Raw genomic sequence first — 20,375 nt, 5'->3', positions numbered from 1 at the left:
AGGTGACCCGATAACGACTTGACCATTAACTGGTGACCCGATAACGACTCGAATTGTTAATGAGTTGACCTAGAACATGTTATTTTCGTATTATTTCGTAGGGAATTAGCAATTGTACAAGAAATTGCCAAGCCTAAATTTTTTGCATTAGAAATTTAACATCATATTCTTTTGTAAAAACGAATTCTAAACCATTCTAAGTTTTGTTGAGGATAGGAATTTCCAGTAGCACTACAAACTAGAGGTATTTGTCTTTACAATCTCATGTTTGACATATGTGATTGATCATTTCAATACCTATAAATATATCGAGTCCTTCTCTCCTAAGGTCTCCATTTTGAAGATATGTGAGGATTAAATGCATATTAACCATAAGATTATATCAATTTAGATCCAAAGACGTAAAATCTGACAACTTAATAAAACAAAACAAGAAAATGAGTTTTCTAATGGTTCAAGGATTTTAAGTTGGTTTTGCTTTATTAAGCTCATTTGATCTAAACTAATATAATTTTGTCGCTAATATACATTTTGGCCCTCACAAGTCCTCAAAATTGGGACTTAACAGAGCAGGACTGTAATTATGTCCATCTTCTTGTGCATGTTAGCTCAAAGGGAAATACTAAGGAAACTCTCTTAAAAGTGAGACTCTACATGAACTCTCCACCACTTCATTGTTTTGGCACAATTTTCGTGACAACATTATAAAACCTTGTGCCAAAAACACGAGGTGGAAAATAGTCTATGGAGAGTCTCACTTGAGAGAGTCTCCTTAGCATTTCTCTAGCTCAAATCCTAACATCCAAACATTAAATTAAAAAGAAATTATGAAGATGGGACTTCAACTCAATTCAAGGCCCACATAGATTGTTTTGACCAACTAACCTAACATATGTTTCGAAATCAACTATGAGAAACTAATTTAATGTATTTTTTCTTTTAAGAATTTAAATTCAGGCAAGAATCTTTGTTATTGATTGAACTTTTGAACGGAAAATGTAGATTAATTTAGCCGACATTGACCATGCTAATTGACTTAAAAACCAGATGAAAAATTAGTCGACTTTACCCAGTAGTGTGATGATTATTAAGCTGTGGTTTGTAGAAAAATGAGAAGGAAATCGCCAAATTCCTTTTGTTAATCATGAAACTATAAGAAATCTTGAGGAGCCAACTGTAACTTACGTGTACAATTAAGAGCAATACCAAAGTCAATCTCGCACGACACATGTGAGTTGGTATTGGTCATTGTGTACACGTGAGTTGATTTTGACCGGTTATATATGCAGAGTTCATAAATGCATCAATGGTTAGATCAAGAACAAAAAGTAGCATTCTTCTCAAAAGTGTTGGTCAGTTTGAAATCGATGAAATTTAGTCAATCCGCATCTGATCCAATGAATATTGGCTTGTGGATTTTCCAATTTAATCAATGGGATGATTAGTTGAATAATGGAATTATGGTTTTTCATTAAAATAAACAGTACCGGATGCTTTTCGTTAAAGTTCCCTTAAAATAACCGTATAATTGCCGTTAAATCCCCAATCACACATTTTCGGTACATGTAAATGTGAAAAAACAAAAAACAAATTGAATAATAAATGGTGAAATAAAATTAAGTGCTCCATAGGACATTAAACATAGTCCCCATCAACTTAAATTGTTCATAATTTTTTCAATCTCAAATGCTCATAAAGGAACAAAACAAAAAAAGAAATCATGAACCCAACTTGATTGATTGGATTCGATTAATTCTCACAACCAAACCCGCCATCCTATCCAATCTTGACAGTTTTAAAATTAGAGATCCAATCCGATCTGCCAAATGGTCGAACCAACCAAAATCGGATTGGATTGGATTGAACCGGACCAAATAGGCCTGGTTTTATTGAAATTCGAACACCCCTAATTCTTCATACCGTTAATCACACCTCTCAACCGAACCCACCCAAATTGTTCATCAACGAATTTGAACCCAAAGTTTGGTTTTCATAGAGAAAAGCGGACTGAAAAATGGATTAAGAAAAGGCTTATTTTTAGCAACGACACCTGCAACCAAATTAGAAATATCGAATATCGAACACCGAGAGCATACTTTGATACATACGAATTCGTATTGCCGAAAAGAATGGATACAAGATGTTTCTTTAGTTGATGAATGATATTTCAGCTAACAGTAACAAGAAAATTGACCAAAAATATCTTACCGTGTAATCTACAACTCTTTGATGCCTTCTGTGAAAGCACAGTTTTAATCCTAGACCGTGACGGTAAACAAGTAGAGTTTTAGGACGAGGGACAGAGCCAACTGCAACAGAAAGATCGCGGCCACAATCAAGAACCACCTTTCACCTGCTGATACGATGTGGGCACGAAGATTAACTGCAACAAAGGTGGCAGACATAACCCCAGCTATGCCCGCAATTACCCATCTGAAGATTTCCAGAGGCACAATTGAGAGGCACTGCAACCAAACAGAGGAGGAATGTCAGCTTAAGTATTACTGAGACTTTTCTGTATTTTGACAAAGAGAAGCTCACAACAGAATTCAACGATGGGTACCCATCCCGAACCTATTAAAACATTGGTTCTTACAATAACGAAGGGCAAATTGAGATTTTATAACCGAGTCTTAACCAAGACATTTGTGCCCAAAACTATTAGAATTGACGATGTTTAGAATAGCTTCTCCGGGATTTTTATGAAATTGGTGAAATACCATTTGACAAAAATTTCAGTACGCGAAATTTCTGGCAAAAGTCATCTTTCCACCTTGAATATGTATACACTAGTATACAGCTTAAAATAATTGGCATAAGCTTTTGGGAGAGGATTCGATTTAGATCTTGTACACCTAAACCTTTAAAGAAACATCTTTGCGGTAATAAATTTAATATAAAACTACACCGGAAAACCAGAGACTTACCAATGCTGGAATGAAGACAAACAGAGAGTAACCATAGAGACAAAATAGCTGAACAAGACCTGATGGTGCCGAGAAGTACTTGAGAATTACATACAGTACAAGAGGGACGATAGTGACATAACCATAGAACAATCCCGCTGACCATTGCACCACATTAATGTCATATTCCCAATCTTTACTCTTGACCTTGTGTGCTACATATGTCACAAAAGTGCCAATTGCAGCTGCTACAAATATTAGGGTAGTGCATATCCAGAAAGGTCCATACCTGCACAGCATTTGAAGTTAAGATTGAATGACAGGTGTCTCACCGTAAAGATTTTATAGACAAATAAACGGTTGCAAATATAAACCGTCAAGATACAGAGGAGACTTTTAGTGCAACTTCTACAATGTAGTTCCAAACTATTGAACAGCGCAGACAACCTTTTTCAAATAGTTTCTCAATTTTAAAGATTTTGTTCTAATCTCAAAATCTTTATCCAGAATTATCAATTGTCAAAAAGACGTTTGTTGCTGGCGGCATCTCAGAGGATGTTCAAAAAGTACAATGCAATTTGAAACTACTCAAAAATGCTACTTTAGAGACAGATAATCAGTTAAGTTACCAAAAGAAAACTTACAAATCTGGGCTGTTAGATGTTTTCTCATTGAAGGCTCCACTGAATGGAAGAAGTGAATCTTTAATCCTCTCTAGGACATCGGAAGTGTCAACATCAAAGTATTGCTTGTAAGAAGCTACAGAGAATACCCGTAGCCAACCACCTTGCTGGGGTTCATCAGAACCAGATACAGGTTTAGAAAATGTGTCTGTATCAAGAGAGAAAACATGGATTTCAGACCATAACATGACACAACAAAAAATTGGCATCCATGGAAAACAAAATTTAAAGTCGACAAACAATATTGTGGAACATGTATGGAAGGGGTTACGGCCAGTAGTTTTAACACTCGTTATGAATAAAAAAAGTCTTATCGTAAGTTTAACACCTCAAAGTGTTCAGTGGTCTATACTTTAACTCATACTCATAGAACTACAATGGAAAAGCACGACGTCCTATCATCCTACATCTTCAAACCATTGTCTCCAAGACTTTAAACTTAGTTTTTAAAAGCCATTAGGTATTGGATCCAAAGATTGTTTTCATTGGACTAGATAGCAGAAACAACATCGGAAAGTCACATATCAAGACAGAGCATGGTTCGCCAAATTCCATATATAAAATTAAAATGTACCATCAGCATCACGAGGAGGGAGGGCACCACCAGCGATCTTCCCTTGTGTCCCAGATGGAGGAAACGTCTGAAGGCTTGAATCTGCATCAGTTTAAATCACACTGTTATTACAATAATAAATAAATAAAATTAGAAAACTTTACACCCAGAAACTCTAAACATAGCAATTAAGCTGGAAGTTAGTTACATTAAACTCAGCCGATCAGAGGTTTATTCTTTCGATACACTAATCGATAAAGCCCTTTGGCAATAAAATTCTAAACTTTCAACTGAAAATTTAACCTAAACAAAAGACGTTTGATTGCTGAGAAAATGCAAGAAAATTAGAATTCGATTTCCCTATTCGTTTCCTGCATCAATTCCCAACAGCTAAACAAAATACTAAAACACATAGACGCATCGATTCGTAGCTGATTAATCCTAAATCTAATCAGGTTTAGCATTATTTTCCTTCCAATTTCGCGCCAACCAAACAAAAGGTACTGAAATTCCACAAAACTAATCACTAATTTCCAGAGCTCAAAAGTAGAAACACGAATTGTACCTTGGAATTTGACGGTGAGGTGGCCTGGATCTGGAACTGCCTGCAAAATTATCCAACATCATTTCATCATAAACATCAATATATATACAATACATATATGTATAAATATACGTCTTTGTGAAATTGAATATACTACTTACAGCAGGAACAGATCCCGAGACGTTCTGGTTGTCAATGCTGGTATAATTTCCGGACATCATCTTGCCCTCTCTCCGCTTCTTCTTCTTCCTCCTCCTCGTGTCCGTGCCCTCTCGCTCAGATGCGAACTCTCGGTGGTGTTGGCGACTTGGAGTAGCGCGTCGTCCTTATTATTTTTTTGCTCTTGAAATTAAATTGAGGGTGACAGATATGTTATTTCTCTTCTTCGTTTAGGAGTAAGAGATTTTTGTTCGAATTTCATGAATAATGGATTTGATATCAAATTAAATTATGGAGTAATTAGGTTTTCATCCTTATTTTTACTACTCTATTGATTAAAACCTTATTACTTTTCAATTTTTGATCAAGGTCCTTTGTATTAATAATATCATTAATTATTTCAATAATAAAATATTTTTTATTTCTAAATATATTCATTTAATATTAAAAATATTACAATTAGTATATTTATATTTATGGCTAAATTTTTTATCATATATTTTTATTTTTAGTTTGTACCCATTTTTAATTTGCAACCCTTTTTTAATTTGTACCAATTTTCCTTTCAATTTTAATTTGTACCCATATATTAATTTCTTTTTGTGCCCATATTTTTTAAAGTTTTATTTGTATTGTACCCATATTTTTTTATTTATTTGTACCCATTTTTATTTTTGCTAAATGTACCCATTTTGAAGAATGTACCCATGTTTTGATACAATAATTTTTTGGTTATTTTTTATGAATGTACCCATGTTTACACACACACACACACAATAGTATATTTATATTTTAATATTTTTAATCCCACAAATTATGTTTTTTATTTAAAATCTCATTACTATAAACAACTATAAATTTTAATTTTTAATTTAAAAAATATAGTAACGTACATAGAAATAAATTATCAATTAATTTTAGCGACTTGGATCAAAAATTGAAAACCAACAAAGTTTCAGTCAAACATTATTCATAACTAGGGACCGCATCCAAAGTCTCCCTTAAATTATTTATTGTGTGATTTAATCGAATTCTTATTTCTTAGTGTAAAATATTAATGTCCTAAAAAAAATGTTGGAAGGATAAATTGAGATTGAAATAAAGTTAAAAGGGGCATAGCAAAAAATAATTCATAATATTTTTCTCACATGAGACAAATATGAAATTGGTGAGGAGGTGAGATTTGAAAAAAAAAATAAAAACTTGGACCAAAAAAGAAAAGAAATAAAAACAAAAATTTGGATTTAGGTTTGGCCTTCTCTTGCTTTGGCTGGGTCTAAGTTCAATTGGAGTTAATAGATTTGAACACACGACTTCAAATGTATGTTTGTTAAACGGCTTTAACAAGTTGAGCTAATTAGTTACAAGGTCATTGCAAAACTTTTTTTTTTCTTGTGATTCAAGCAAATATTCTAATCTAAGCTTTAAAATAACGATTCAAATTGGGAGCAAAAGGAAGGTACAATACTCTAGCCAATTGAACTCACTTCCAATTTGCATATATATTCGCTCTTTGGTGCACAAGATATCAGGTACATGAATAAATACTCTTAACAACTTAAGTTTCATCCTACCTACATAAATATAATTATGTTACAGATTTCTTGTATAAGTTTTTATTCTCGCATTTTCACTTTTTTTTTTGTGCTTAATTTATTGAATTTTAAGATATTTTTATTTATTTGCATTTCTTTGGTCATGAGTTTGATTCGAAACCCCCAATATCGCTTGTATAAGAATTAATAAATTAGATATTCCTGATTTCCCTGTTCTTTTGGCTCTCAATCTGATGTCATTTTTCACTCTTTTTTTTTAAACAAAATAATTAGGTAACTGATTAGCTCTAACATTAGTTGAACAGAATTCACAAATAAAATTACTATCAGTAAATCACATTTACAAGGGTAATAAATCTAACACAGTTAAAATTTATAAATCAATATTTTTGCAGACCAAAATTTCTGCGCTACATTATTTCTCTGAATAAAAGTTTTTCATCCTAAATACTAAGCTCCAACAGATTGACAAGGCCACCATCTTTGAAGCAAGGCCTGAACCATCCTTCTCCTCTAACAAACAAAACTGCTTTATTGCAAAAGTACGAGCTCCTCTGGCCGGATTGGTTGGAGATGGCCTTAGTACCCCGAATTCAAAGGGTACATTCGTTTCAGGTAAGCAGATAAAACTCCCACCTAATTTACATGTGAATTCTGCAAATTCTTGTCGACACAATTGCAATCAAGCACTTTTTAGTCTGCCCCTTGTGAGCAATAGAGACCTTCTGATTGAAAGTAGAAGAACCCAAGTAGCGGCGGAGATCTTTTCCTTGATCATCAGAAGCAATGCCGAGCTCAGGACAGTCTTCAAGATCTGCGCATGCAATCCCTTGAAGAAGCCGAGAATCCCTTCCCTTTTCCATATAGCGCATAGGACTGCTGGTATCGTTTTGCTGGACTTTGGCCGGGGGTTTTTGGTTTTTCCATCATCTTCGTCAGCAGCTTGGATCATGACCTTACACCTGTAGTGAGCAAATATTTCAATTGATTCCATGGGTCAACCTTGTAAATAAGATGGAATTTGTGAGAGCAATATGTACCTGATGGCAGGATAGGTCAGAACGGTGGCAACAGTCTTCGAGACTGCACCTAAAACAAATGCTGTGAGGGCAGAAAGGGCTTCTGGTGATGAACCCTTGCCCGATTTATCTTTCCCTTTCAAGAGTCTGAGTTTTAGCTGATCGAACACCGTATACTGAAGTAAATAACAATTTCAGTTTCAGCCTCAGTTACCATCTTAAATATTTTGAGTTGAAGGTAAAACTTAAATTCTAGAGACTTATGGCAACAAAATCAGTAATTTTAGATAAAAAAATGACAAGACAACTACCTGAATTGCAGGGTTTGCGGTCAGCAACAGGGAGATTCCAAGACCATCAAATGCATCAATCCAGCTGCCATCTGTAAGGGTCTTCCACAATCCTTTGGATTTTCCAAAGGCACTTGTCTGCATCCTTGACGAGGCTGTATCCAAAGGCTACACAGACGTAGAACAGACAGTCATTAAATTCCAGTCACTAAACCAATATGAATAAATCCATAATCTTCCTATACGCCATTTCACCATCAGAATAGAATCAAAAGTGCGATGAACTGTACACAAAAGGTTCACCTGAGTTAAAATGGCAGTGCAAGCTCCAGCAGCAGCTGCAAGGACTAAGTTTGCTCTCGTCCCTATTGATTTAACACCACTTGTTTCCACATATAGTCTTTTGAAATAGCTATACCCGTAAAAATAAACAAACTGAGCAATGAAGGATTGCAGGTTTTTTGTTTCGAGTCCCTGATACAGTGAAAGAACCTGGCGTGTGGATATTGCTTCCCAAAACACATCCGAAAGGTTCCTATACAAGCCAGAACCAAAGAAATTTAGTGAATTATATACCATATAATTATCTGATCGCTGACTCAAACAATATGTACTACCACAGAAGCTATTGTCTGCTAGCAGTAGAGAACACATTATTAAATGAACCAAATAGACGCCCGGTAAACTATAAAGAAAAGAAAAGCTTCATATATGCACACATGACTGGATAAATTCCGAGTCTGAAAGTCTTGACACTCGGGTTGCAACATTCTGTCACTATCTACAGAATCTTGGATCCCTGCCGATAAGAACTTACCTCCAACTCAGATTTCACCGTGGCGGTATCCCAACCAACACCGCCATGTTTTTATAACTTTTACACATGGTAGTGCACCATTGATTTGAGATACTACGCCACCGTGGCATCCCGCTTATAGGTAAGTTTCTCTTCATGGAGAAATTTTTCATTGTAATCAGAACGTACACTATATACTTTTATAAAGTGGTGAAATTTTTTTTTAAAGTTATTTAACTTTTTAACACATATCTTACCATTTGTATAGTGATGTACTTCCCGTCACACTGAAAAATTTCTCCCCTCCATGAAAAACATTTGTTCAACTGTTGCCATATACCAAAATCATTTAACTTTTTCCAATTTCAAAACTTTCCAGTATAAAGTTTTCATTTTATGCTAAAAACTTTGATAATATTGACACCGGTCGGAAATTAAAAACCCGAAAACGATCGTCGAATTGCATTTAAAGTTAGCAAGTTACCACCTTGAGATGAAATCCGATACGACTCACAACCCAATTTTGTATATTCCATAAAACTCCCAAAATCCATCTTCATTACATGCTAATCTAAAAGATTACTTACTAATCACCCAGCATGCTCTCCAACATTTACAACATATTAGTGCTAAACACTACCGACCCAATTAAAATTTACTCACAAATTCTCCCAAAAAAATACAGAACATACACAATTAAGCTGGAAAACCAATCAGAGAACGATAATCCAAAGAAAAACAGAGACCCAGATCAAAAAATGGTTACCTGTATTTGGCCTGACCATTGCCTCGAACTTCGGCTTGGTACCTGGTTTTGCAGGTGTCGAGCGGGTACAGCAGAGTGGTGCTCACGAGTGATCCAACGGCTCCTGACGTCGCCTCGGATATTGATTCCAGATCAAGATCAAGCCCCATCTTCTTTGAATTTTTATTTTATTCTACTTTTTGGTAGATCATTGGAACCGAGACGTTAGATATAAAAATATGTTTATATATAGGCGTTGAATATGGAAGGTTTCGGTGTGGCGTGGGAAGAGAAGTGACGGAAGCAGAGGAGGAGGTGGACCGATGCGATGTCGTTTTGTTAAGATTTGAAAAATCGTGGGCTGTTTTCAGCGTGTCTATGTGTTTTTCTTGGTCGTGGTCCGCCACCGGCCGTATTTTCCCACGCTGATTACATGGCAACCTCATTTCTCAACAACTTTTTAAGCTTTCCATAACAGCACTTTAAATGTTGAGTATGCCCCTCGATATCGACATAAAATAACAGCTTACATGACACGAATAATCATTCACGTATCATTTTGTGTTATGTAAGCATTTCTTCCGATATGGACTTTGTTACAGGAAAATTAATGAAAAAAATTTGAAAACTCTGAGTTTTAACGATAAAGACAAAATAAAGGGTAAAATGAATAGTATCAGCATTGATTTTTTAGGGTAAAAATGTGGTTTTTCGTTAAAGTGAACAGTACTATGAGCTTTTCGTTAAAGTCCCCTTTGTTTATGCCAAAGGGTGCCCATTTGTTAATTTTCTTATTGGAATTTGGAGTATTTTATTATGAAGAATTGTATTCAAAATAAAATTTTTTATAAAAAATAACAAAAATTCCAATTTTATTTAGAATTACAGATACCATTTTAAATTTATGATAATTATAATCAAAAGTTGATATGAAAGTACTAATACATGAATTCGTGACTTGTAATTATTAGTTGTGGTTGTAATGAGGAAGAATTATGAGTTCAAAATGGCTAAATAGACTAAGAATTGTTTGAAAGTTAGATGTGTGGATGACAATTGCAAGTGGCGACTTCGTATCAATCTTCGATTTCTCCATTTTGAACCCATAACTTTAAAGGTATATTAATACTTCCATATCAACTTTTGTTTAATATTATCATAAATTTAAAACCATGGCTATAATTCTATATGGTATTCAAATTTGATTATTTTTCCAAATTTTTCATTAAAAATTAATACTTCAAAGCTCAAATGAAATATATAATGGAGAATATTAATAACCTTCTCCTTTTGTCTTTTTTTCTAGCTATTTTCTTCACTCATCACTTGAATACGTGTATCCCACTCCAAACTAAAGGGGAAAATTAAAATCCTTATCTTTTCAATACTTTTTAGATGCAACATTGGCTCCTTTTTAAGATTTAATTAAGGTACATTAAACAATAGTCACGTCAACATATGAAACTATTAAGATATAATGAGAGATTTTTAGTCTGCCGTACATACATATGTCATATGTCATTAGAAAGGACATAGAAAAAAAATGAGTAAAGTACAAAAAACTACCTCAATTATTGGTGTCACGACACTTTTATACCTCATCTTTTAAAATTGACAATGTCATACCTCATCTTACGAATTTGTGCCAATATCATACCTCCGTTAGTTTTTCTGTTAATTTCTCAGTTAAGTGCTGACGTAGCTAGAGACGAGACCCATTTTTTATTAAAACATTAATTAAATATTAAAAAAATAATTAATTATTAAAAAAATAAATAAAAAAACCAAAAAATACCCATTAACCCGTGTCCCCCTCCTCAAAAACCCAGATCATTTTCTCTCCCACCCAACCCCCTCTCTTTCCTCTCTCTTTTGCCTCTATCTCTTCTCTCCCTGCAACCTGCATCCCTAAAATCCCAAAACCCAGAAACCTTTCCTACTCGTCCCCCTCAACCTTCCTTCACCACCCACCCTCTTCGATGCCAAGGAGGCCGACGATGACTTCATACGCAGCTCCTTGTTCATGTCGAGGAATCGGGGTCGTCGATGATGTTGATGTTTTCCTCAGGAAAAGATTGAAGGCTTTGATCAACTGCTTCGCATGCACAGGCGGGAAGCTGGACTTGGCGAGCCCGAGAGGGTTCGTGAGTTTGGCGGCGGCAATCGAAGAGAAAATGATAAGGAGGAGGAGGTGAAAAGAGAGAGGTGATGAGGTGAGGGCGGAGAGAATTCGTGCGTTCCATGGCTTGTAAGTCTGCGTTTTGGGGAGAGAGAGAGAAAGAGATAAAGAAATTAGAGAGGATAGAAGGGGATATAGGTTTCCGATGCACCTTCTCGAACCTCTCCCATTTTCTTAAACTTGATTCTGGGAATTGAGGGTTTGGGTGTGTAGGAGGGGAAGCGGATCTAGGTGTGCGTAGGAGGGTGATGGGTGTGTAGGAGTGGAAAGGGATCTGGGTGTGGGTTTGGTTTTTTTTTTTTTTTTTTTTTTTGGTGTGGGATATGGGTGTGGGCTTGGTTAGGAAGAGAGACGGCGGTGGGGTGGTGAAGGAAGGTTGGGTATGGAGGGACCAAAGGAGGGGTGGGTCGGGTTGGGAGGTCGTGGTGAGGGAAGGATGAGTGCGAGTAGGGAGAAGGACGGAGGAGGGAGACTGCATCCCAGAGAGAGGAGAAAGAGAAGAGAGAGAGATGGTGACTATTTAAGGTTGGGGGGACGGGGGAGGGTTTGGTGGTTGTCGAAGAGAAGAAGAAAAAAGGTTGGTGTGGGTGGAGGAAAGGGAATGCCGGATCCCTTAGGCCATTTTTTTATTTTATTAGTTTTTTCATTTTTAATTTTTAATATTTAATTAATTTTTTAATAAAAAATGGGTCCTGTCTCTAGTCACGTCAGCACTTAACTGAGAAATTAATAGAAAAACTGACGGAGGTATGACATTGGCACAAATTCATAAGATGAGGTATGACATTGTTAATTTTAAAAGATGAGGTATGAAAGTGTCGTGACACCAATAATTTAGGTAATTTTTTGTACCTTACCAAAAAAAAATTCTCTTCACTTGTATTATAACACATGACCTACTGCGTATTCCAGACTTATTGAAAAATTTATCTTTTAGGAATCTTGTTAACTAATTAAATTATTACGATTTATGTATCTAACTGTGTTTCCAGATAAATATATCCTTGTTATGTCCACATATGACTCGATGAAACGACACACATGGGTACCGCCCTATCGAAGCTTCTAGTTTTGGACGTGGCAAAAACGACAAACTCAACATGCAACTCAGCTTGCATAATCAGAGTGAGCATCCTATCGGATCCGTCAATCATATCCGTTCATTATATATTATGTAATCAGTCAGGTATTGTTTATATTTAATTTTAAATAAAAAAAATTATAATAATTTTTTACCGTACGATGTATGATGAACGGATGTAATTGAATGATCCAATAATGCTCAGGGCAATGTGTCTCTGCCTTTAAAATAAAAAATAAAAAATAAAAAATAAAAAAATTGGGTAACAAAAGTACGGAAGCCGAAAACGCTTTTCTTCCTTTGAAACTTCCTCACGCTTCAGCTCTCTCTCACCCAGCAGCCACAGCAACCGCTGCCGCAGTCGCCGCCGGGCCAGCTAGGGTTTCTGGTGGGTTTTATCGAATCTTCTCCGACGAAGAAAGAGTTCCTCAAAGCCTCCATCTTTTCCCCCGTTATTCAGGTGATTTACTATTCGTTCCATCGCTTCCATCACTACCCTTCTCTGTGCACTTCCGCTCCTTCACTACGCCGACGCTCTTTGAATCTATTTCTTGATTGCTTGAAATCTCTGCGCCTGAAAAGTGAAGTTATTTACGGGTTTGCCATTGCATCAGTCGCTAGCTTAGCTAAAAGCTTGATGGAATCTATGCCTGATTGAAAGAAAAAAAAATTTGATTCGTGTTTGCCACTAATCGTTTGAGTGTTTTCTGGATTGGCCACTGCACTTATCGCAAGGCTTACGTGCGAATCGCACTTTTATGTTTTTATGTGTTGATAGTTTTTATTGAGCGATTAGGGTTTTGGGTTTTGTTCTGCAGTTTCAATGGCCAAAGTTGCAGCAGGAAATGATCACCCTGTTGGCCAAACTGCAGTCCGAATTGTTGTGGCTGGAGACCGCGGCACGGGGAAATCCAGCTTGATTGTGACTGCTGCCACCGAGAACTTTCCGGCAAATGTGCCTCCGGTGCTGCCCCCAACAAGGCTGCCTGAAGATTTCTACCCTGAACGCGTGCCCATCACCATTATCGACACATCTTCTCGGTATGAATCTTGTAGTTGACATAAGGAAATGATCGGTTTAGTTGCTGATTTTGAATTGTAAATTTTGCATTGTATGTGTCTTTGAAAGGTCCGTTTTCTGCATAGAATGGGTTGGAAGGGAAGAGAATTAGGTCATAAGTTTTATATTATTTTCCGGTCCAACCATATAAGGGATCATGTCATGTTCGTCAGTCTTCCTCCAGCCGATATCTTTATTATGATACTGAATTGTTTTATTATGTTTACTCGATCAGACCCGAGGATACCAATAAAGTTGCTGAAGAATTGAAGCGGGCTGATGCAGTCGTGCTTACTTATGCGTGTAATCAGCCCCAGACACTTGATCGGTTGAGTACCTTTTGGCTTCCAAAACTTCGTCAACTAGAGGTGTGTACCTGTTCTTCTTCTCCAAAAGTTTTAACACCTGCCTTTTATGGTCAAAAACAAGAAGAAAAAAAAAAAAACCTGATAAAAAGAAACCTTAATCTTGACAGTATATTATTCATTGTGAACTTATGAAAATGAAGCCTGATAATTATGGAAATCCAGCTTCACTGATCTGTTTGAAAAGTAGTTTGATATGGAGGTTAATGGAGCAACACCTGTCTTGTAGTATGAACTTATGATGGGAAAATGTGAAATTTAATGAACAGGTAAAGGTACCTGTTATAGTGGTGGGTTGTAAGCTGGATTTGAGAGATGAGAACCAACAGGTGAGCCTCGAACAAGTGATGTCACCAATAATGCAACAGTTTCGGGAGATTGAAACTTGCATTGAATGTTCAGCATATAAACATATTCAGGTATGCAGTAATGACTCCTATCTTTTCAAGTTTCCTTTTGTTGGTTAATGTGGGATCAAATTTGCTTCTAACAGTTAGTATATCAACTTTTTGTGAACTTAACATGTACCATATGATGTGTTGCATTTCATTCATACTTTCATATGTGTGTTTGAGCGGGTCATAATGATTTGGGACCTGCGATTGTATTCCATGCATTTCTATGAATTACTTGTGTGCAACATTTACTAAAATGTCAGTTAAAATGGCTACGAGAACCTATTTTCATCTTTATTATGCCCTGAATTAAATGGATGACTTTGCTGACCAAAACCAATGACTCATTGATGGCTTATTGTTTCAAACAGTGTTGTTATTTTGGCATGTACATCAATTCTCGGACTCTATACGATCAATATCTTTCTGTTTGCAGATTCCGGAAGTTTTTTACTATGCACAAAAAGCTGTGCTGCATCCAACGGGCCCATTATTTGATCAGGAAACACAGACTTTAAAGGACCAATGTGTGCGAGCCTTGAAGCGGATATTCATTCTTTGTGATCATGATAGGGATGGTGCCCTCAGTGATGCAGAGTTGAATGATTTCCAGGTTCTCTTTTTTCTAGTTCGCCATATTCTGGTCCTGTTCTTAACTTTTGTTTCAAAGTCCTAGTGTTCTGTGTGATTATTTTATATGATCTTATAGCTATATTTTCGAATCTCCTAAGCTGAATTCATGGTAATTTGTTCTTGAGATTCATGAAAAATTTCACTGCTTATTGTGAACAGGTTAAATGTTTCAATGCTCCATTACAACCTTCTGAAATAGTGGGTGTTAAGAGGGTTGTGCAAGAAAAATTACCAGAAGGAGTCAATGAACATGGGCTTACATTGACAGGTTTTCTTTTCCTTCATGCACTATTCATAGAGAAGGGACGTCTAGAGACAACGTGGACTGTCCTTAGGAAGTTTGGATACAACAATGAAATAAGACTTGCAGATGAACTAATCCCATCTCCCACTAAACGAACTCCTGACCAGGTAACACTAATCGAGTTATGGTTTCTATTCTGTGCTGCTATCAGTGATGAGATGGTTTTACTACGTGTTGATATTTAATGTTGAAGTGACGTAAGACATTCATTGAGTTTTGAATCATCATTTTCTAAAATTTTGTAACTTATTTGTGCTCGTTTTACAACTAATTTCTTTATTTTGGTAAAAATTTCTTATTCAACAAGTGCTAGAGTCCTATTAATTAAGTACCTTATCTACCTATGCTCGTAGACTTGTCATTTTGGACCCGACCCGATCCGTTAATATTAGTATTTGGGTGGATGTTTAACGGGTCGGGTCGCTAATGGGTGAACCCGTTAACAACCCGTTAAATAATGGGTCACTTTGGGTCAACCCGTTAGACCCATTAACATCCATTAGTTGAGGATGTTTTAGTAATTTCAGTAAAGTCTTAACAACAAAAAAAAAACTCTATGCAAAAAAAAAAAATAATAATAATAATTGTTAACGGGTGACCCATTAGCTTAACGGGTCGGGTTCGGGTGATCCGTTAACTTAACGGGTCGGATTGAACCGACCCAAACCCGATATACCCGACCTGTTTACAGGTAATGCTCTTGTGTGTTGCCTAATTATTAATTCTCTGTACATAAACATATTCTTTGATAGAACTGTAGAAATAGCCATCAATCCGAGCTGGGCCTTTGGAGACAATACTGAGCCCTATATGTGATTTGCCATAATCATGCTACTTTAAGTACATCATGTTCGTGAGATTATTTTGTGAATTATATCTATTGTTCTAAGTGTGTACTACAGTCTTTTAGTTTCCTTTTAGATTTTCTGGAGATGTTTCATGTTGATGTACTTGGTTGTCATGTGGGCAGAGTGTGGAGCTGACAAATGAGGCAATCGAGTTTCTGAAGGCTAACTTTGACTTGTATGACAATGATGGTGTATGTATTAGTACTCATCCTTCCTAAATGCTACATTCTCTATTACATTGTTGATTAATTTCCAATATTTTGTGTCATCAAGGATCTTCATTGCGATCTTCACTTTATATAAAGGTCTCTCTATCAGAAAAAAAGAGAGAGAAAAATGAGGATCTTCACCTTGATCTAGCCTTACAACCTCTTAGGTGCCTTAGTTGTTCTCCTAGTTCTTATAATCATGGACCTATATGTTCTTTCCACCAGGATGGGGCCCTCCGACCACGTGAACTTGAAGAACTATTTTCTACTGCTCCAGCAAGGTAAATTTTATTTATTAGTATCATTTCTGTTTCCATTTGTTTTAGTTCATTGCAACTAGTTTGTTTCTTTACCATGAGAGATCCTGTTTGCAGTTGTGTTTCCCCACGCTCCAGGTGGATATCTTTTCCACTTGGTTTTCTTTTCCCCTTTTGTAATTTCTTTCCCTTTTTATAAAATTCTTTCGTTTCCTTTCAAAAAAAAAAAAAATTGTTAAAGCTCATGACATTAGAAAATAGAAACACAAAAGTTTACCTAAATGTTGGTTTTCAGTTAAAAGTTTTGTCAGTAGAAGCTTCATAGTTCATAATGATGTTCAGAAGTTTGTAGTATTAATAACTTAATTTCTCAGTCTAGTTCACTATAATACCTAGCTTTGAAGATCTTGGTATGTTTTGATTTTTGGCGTTTGAAATTTCAGCCCATTTAGTGAACATCCATATAAGGATGCTGCAGAGAAAAATGCATTTGGAGGGTTATCACTTGATGGATTTTTGTCACAGGTAATATATCTCTATTTCTATCTCTCTGTGTTGGGGCAGGAGGAGTATTATGCTCATTGTTCTTGATTCACATTAAAGATTTGTCATTCAACTCTCAACTTATAGTTTGTATGGACTTTTACTTCCATAGACATTCAGTCATGTTGGCACTTTATTACATTCATTACAACCAACTGTTATTCTTCTATGTGCCTAACTAACTTTATGACAAATATGCATAATTTCAGTGGGCCCTCATGACACTCCTAAACCCAGCTTCTACCATGGAGAATCTGATATACATTGGTTATCCTGGTGATGTTTCATCCACAATCCGTGTGACTAGAAAGAGACGTTTAGATCGCAAGAAACAGCAATCGGAAAGAAATGTTTTCCAATGCTTTGTCTTTGGTCCAAAGAAGGCTGGGAAATCTGCATTATTGGATTCTTTTCTTGGAAGGTCTGATTCAGATTGCTTCTCCATTTGACTTTAATTTTTTAAATTAAATTTTGTAACAATTTTTTTGACAATAACTGGAATTGCTGCAGGCCATTTTCTGATACTTATAATCCCACCACTGGGGAGCGTTATGCGGCTAATGTTGTTGATCAACCCGGGGTAAGTTGTACTACATGAAGCACCTTGTGTCTTGACAATTACATGGAATATACTTTCACTGGCTACGTTATCTAAATATAGGATCACCAAATTTTGTTAAATTCATGCTTAGATTTACCCCAAACTATATTAATAAGTAATTTTGTATGCTTTCAAATCTAGTTTGATTGATGAGATTTATTTTGTGTGAGGTCTATTATTAGTCCTTTTAGTGGTTTGCTGATTTTCAGTGTATTTACACAGGGACCCAAGAAAACACTAGTAATGAGAGAAATTCCTGAAGATGGAGTTGAGAAATTTCTCAGAAATAAAGAGGCTTTGGCTGCATGTGACATAGCTGTGTTTGTTCACGACAGGTAAGCAGAAGCCTAAAATGGGTGTTTAATATTTCTTGAATCATGTTACTCTTCTGTTATCTTCCGTAGTACAACATGGGTGGTTGTTTCTCTTCTCCTATGTAAGATCCAAGTTTCTGTTTCTTGATTTGAAACCTTTATGGTATGTCTTTTCCTATTTGTTTTTTAATTGTGAAGCCATAATCTAATACAAATGGTAAATTTCTGATATTTTAATTGCTGGAAATATTATCGATAAACATAAACATGTGAAATGGAAAAAGATCCAAGTTTATAAATATTCATCTACGTTTCTGTTTCCAGGATAGCAAGAGCGCCTTGTTGTCAATAATCCGAAAAACAGAAATGTACATTGTTGACAGTGACTTGTATTTGTAAATTATACACGCACATGTTTATTTACCTCTCTCTTTGGGTGCTGCCTGTTGTTGACAACCAATCTTAGGTTGACTCAGAGCATTACTTCGGCATGCATACATTTCTTTCCCTACTGTTAGCAATATCTTACTGTTGAATTATACCTCTTTAATGGGTGGTGTCTTTTTTCTTGCTAGTTCTGATGAGTCGTCCTGGAGGAGAGCAACTGAGTTGCTGATAGAAGTTGCTAGTCATGGTGAGACTACTGGCTTTGAGGTACCTTGCCTCATTGTTGCAGCTAAAGATGATCTGGATGCATTCCCATCGGCCATTCAACATTCTACGAGGGTATGTCTATTTATACATTAACCATTTTTTTCCCTTACTTTATACTTTTTGCAAGTAAAATGGATTTACCTGGTCAACCATTAGTTTTGGTTACAACTATTCCTGAAAGTTTTGGTTACATTAATCATTGTTGTTGTGCCTTTAGATTTATGTTTGCCCTTTATATATAATAGTCTGCTCAGTGTGTATACAGTTTATTCTTCTCTCTTTTTCTCTTCCTGTGTGGGGTTATCCAAAAATAGTTGAAAGCTTTCAGAAGTTTATTTCATTGGTATTCAATGCAAGATGCATTTTACAACATTTTGACAGCATTTTGTTCTTTGACTGAGTTAATTGAAGTTTGTGTGGGTTATTGTGCGTAGTGTTTGAAATAAGTCTGGTTGTTTTGAGCTTGGCATTCCTTCTTTGCATGGCCATCTAATTGGAGTTGTACAACTATATTTGATGTCAATGCATTCTCTTATCTAACCTAATAATTGACATATTGTTAATATACTCGTGCAGGTTAGCCAGGATATGGGAACAGAGGCTCCTATACCTATCAGCACAAAGTTGGGTGATTTCAACAATGTATTTCGTAAAATTGTAACTGCCGCGGAACACCCTCATCTGAGCATTCCTGAGACTGAGGCTGGAAAGACCCGCAAGCAATACCATAAGATCCTTAACCGATCTCTTATGTTTATTTCAGGTATGATGATCTTTTGAATTTTAATTGTCTTTATATGGTACTCAGTCAGTCCTGCTTGATGTGTAACTGAGATTACTAAAGACATGGGCATAATGGCATATCCTGCCCTTGGGTAGAGGGTGACTTCTGGGGTTCCACGCCCGGCGGATGCTATGTTTAAAGCTAATGTGCTCACTTTTAGGAGAAGTTTATGTTAGAAATGCACGTATTCAAATGAAATTTCAGTAATAAACAAAGAACGACAAAGCTTGCCACATTTTATGCGGAGAAAAAAAAAAACTTGGCTTCATCTGTCAGTTTGTTAGGGTCTTTCGTTTTTCAGTGATTATGATTTGTGTTGTGTAGTTTATGGAATTTGTGTGTTCTCTTCACAGTGGGAGCTGCAGTGGCCATGGTTGGAGTGGCGGCTTACCGAGTCTATGCAGCGAGGAAGAACGCCTCCAGTTAAAAAGGATTAAGGATGAAGTACCAGTCGAGTTTATCGGTTGCGACTGCTAGTTGCATTACTGCTTCATGAACTCTTGTAATTTTTATTTGGAGATTAAAACCTTGTAATTAACAAGATTGGTATGGTAGCAACTGGCAAGTGCTATTCTTTTGATCAATCAGGAATTATCTGGGTTCTTGTTAGCTTGCATTGCAAGGAACGAAATGGTGCAAGGTCCACTACTTGTTAGTCACGATTGGGCCATGTGCTTAGAGAGAGGAGTACAGCATTGATAGCGAGGTTGTGGAGAAAATGCTGTGTCAAGAGGAAAGAGAGTAAAAGGGAAAAAATGAAAACATTTTGTACTCTTTAATTGTTTTATTTATACCTTCTAATTTATTCAATTTAAAAGCTAAAAACAAATGAACGTATGTAGAGGGAGAAATGGGGGTTTGAAAAATAATTTCTAACCTCAATAAATGAATGTTCGA

At 36.1% G+C, this 20,375-nt stretch overlaps 3 protein-coding genes across 3 annotated transcripts; 1 reads left to right on the top strand and 2 right to left on the bottom strand.

Moving 5' to 3' along the window:
- Positions 1–2,093: 2,093 nt before the first annotated feature.
- On the bottom strand, positions 2,094–5,045 carry LOC126594305 (uncharacterized). The gene is made up of 6 exons (XM_050260549.1): positions 4,848–5,045; positions 4,708–4,747; positions 4,164–4,244; positions 3,551–3,737; positions 2,928–3,195; positions 2,094–2,465 (listed from the first exon to the last, which is right to left on the bottom strand). Exons 1-6 carry the CDS (start codon positions 4,905–4,907, stop codon positions 2,259–2,261), a joined length of 843 nt encoding a protein of 280 aa, XP_050116506.1. The 5' UTR covers positions 4,908–5,045; the 3' UTR covers positions 2,094–2,258.
- Positions 5,046–6,708: 1,663 nt separating this feature from the next.
- Positions 6,709–9,606, bottom strand: LOC126594355 (peroxisomal adenine nucleotide carrier 1-like). Its single transcript, XM_050260647.1, has 5 exons — positions 9,273–9,606; positions 8,014–8,245; positions 7,732–7,878; positions 7,442–7,596; positions 6,709–7,363 (listed from the first exon to the last, which is right to left on the bottom strand). Exons 1-5 carry the CDS (start codon positions 9,419–9,421, stop codon positions 7,084–7,086), a joined length of 963 nt encoding a protein of 320 aa, XP_050116604.1. The 5' UTR covers positions 9,422–9,606; the 3' UTR covers positions 6,709–7,083.
- Positions 9,607–12,780: 3,174 nt separating this feature from the next.
- On the top strand, positions 12,781–20,087 carry LOC126593179 (mitochondrial Rho GTPase 1-like). Its single transcript, XM_050259097.1, has 15 exons — positions 12,781–12,971; positions 13,330–13,552; positions 13,807–13,939; positions 14,206–14,355; positions 14,768–14,944; positions 15,124–15,375; positions 16,239–16,307; positions 16,551–16,606; positions 17,026–17,107; positions 17,335–17,546; positions 17,636–17,705; positions 17,949–18,061; positions 18,616–18,766; positions 19,271–19,457; positions 19,832–20,087. Exons 2-15 carry the CDS (start codon positions 13,335–13,337, stop codon positions 19,903–19,905), a joined length of 1,944 nt encoding a protein of 647 aa, XP_050115054.1. The 5' UTR covers positions 12,781–12,971; positions 13,330–13,334; the 3' UTR covers positions 19,906–20,087.
- Positions 20,088–20,375: the final 288 nt, after the last annotated feature.

Source organism: Malus sylvestris, chromosome 12 (genome assembly GCF_916048215.2).
Source record: "Malus sylvestris chromosome 12, drMalSylv7.2, whole genome shotgun sequence".
Classification (NCBI taxonomy): domain Eukaryota; kingdom Viridiplantae; phylum Streptophyta; class Magnoliopsida; order Rosales; family Rosaceae; genus Malus; species Malus sylvestris.
This window is presented reverse-complemented; position numbering and strand designations above follow the sequence as displayed.

Coding starts and splice junctions, on each gene's coding strand:
- LOC126593179 (XM_050259097.1), top strand. CDS start 13,335: ATGGCCAAAGTTGCAGCAGGAAATGATCACCCTGTTGGCCAAACTGCA. Junction 14,356..14,767: donor CAGCATATAAACATATTCAG/GTATGCAGTAAT, acceptor TTCTGTTTGCAG/ATTCCGGAAGTTTTTTACTA. Junction 17,108..17,334: donor TTGATGGATTTTTGTCACAG/GTAATATATCTC, acceptor GCATAATTTCAG/TGGGCCCTCATGACACTCCT.
- LOC126594355 (XM_050260647.1), bottom strand. CDS start 9,421: ATGGGGCTTGATCTTGATCTGGAATCAATATCCGAGGCGACGTCAGGA. Junction 8,246..9,272: donor AATGGTCAGGCCAAATACAG/GTAACCATTTTT, acceptor TGGCTTGTATAG/GAACCTTTCGGATGTGTTTT. Junction 7,597..7,731: donor CCGCAAACCCTGCAATTCAG/GTAGTTGTCTTG, acceptor TATTTACTTCAG/TATACGGTGTTCGATCAGCT.
- LOC126594305 (XM_050260549.1), bottom strand. CDS start 4,907: ATGATGTCCGGAAATTATACCAGCATTGACAACCAGAACGTCTCGGGA. Junction 3,196..3,550: donor ACATCTAACAGCCCAGATTT/GTAAGTTTTCTT, acceptor AATGCTGTGCAG/GTATGGACCTTTCTGGATAT. Junction 2,466..2,927: donor TTGTCTTCATTCCAGCATTG/GTAAGTCTCTGG, acceptor GTTTGGTTGCAG/TGCCTCTCAATTGTGCCTCT.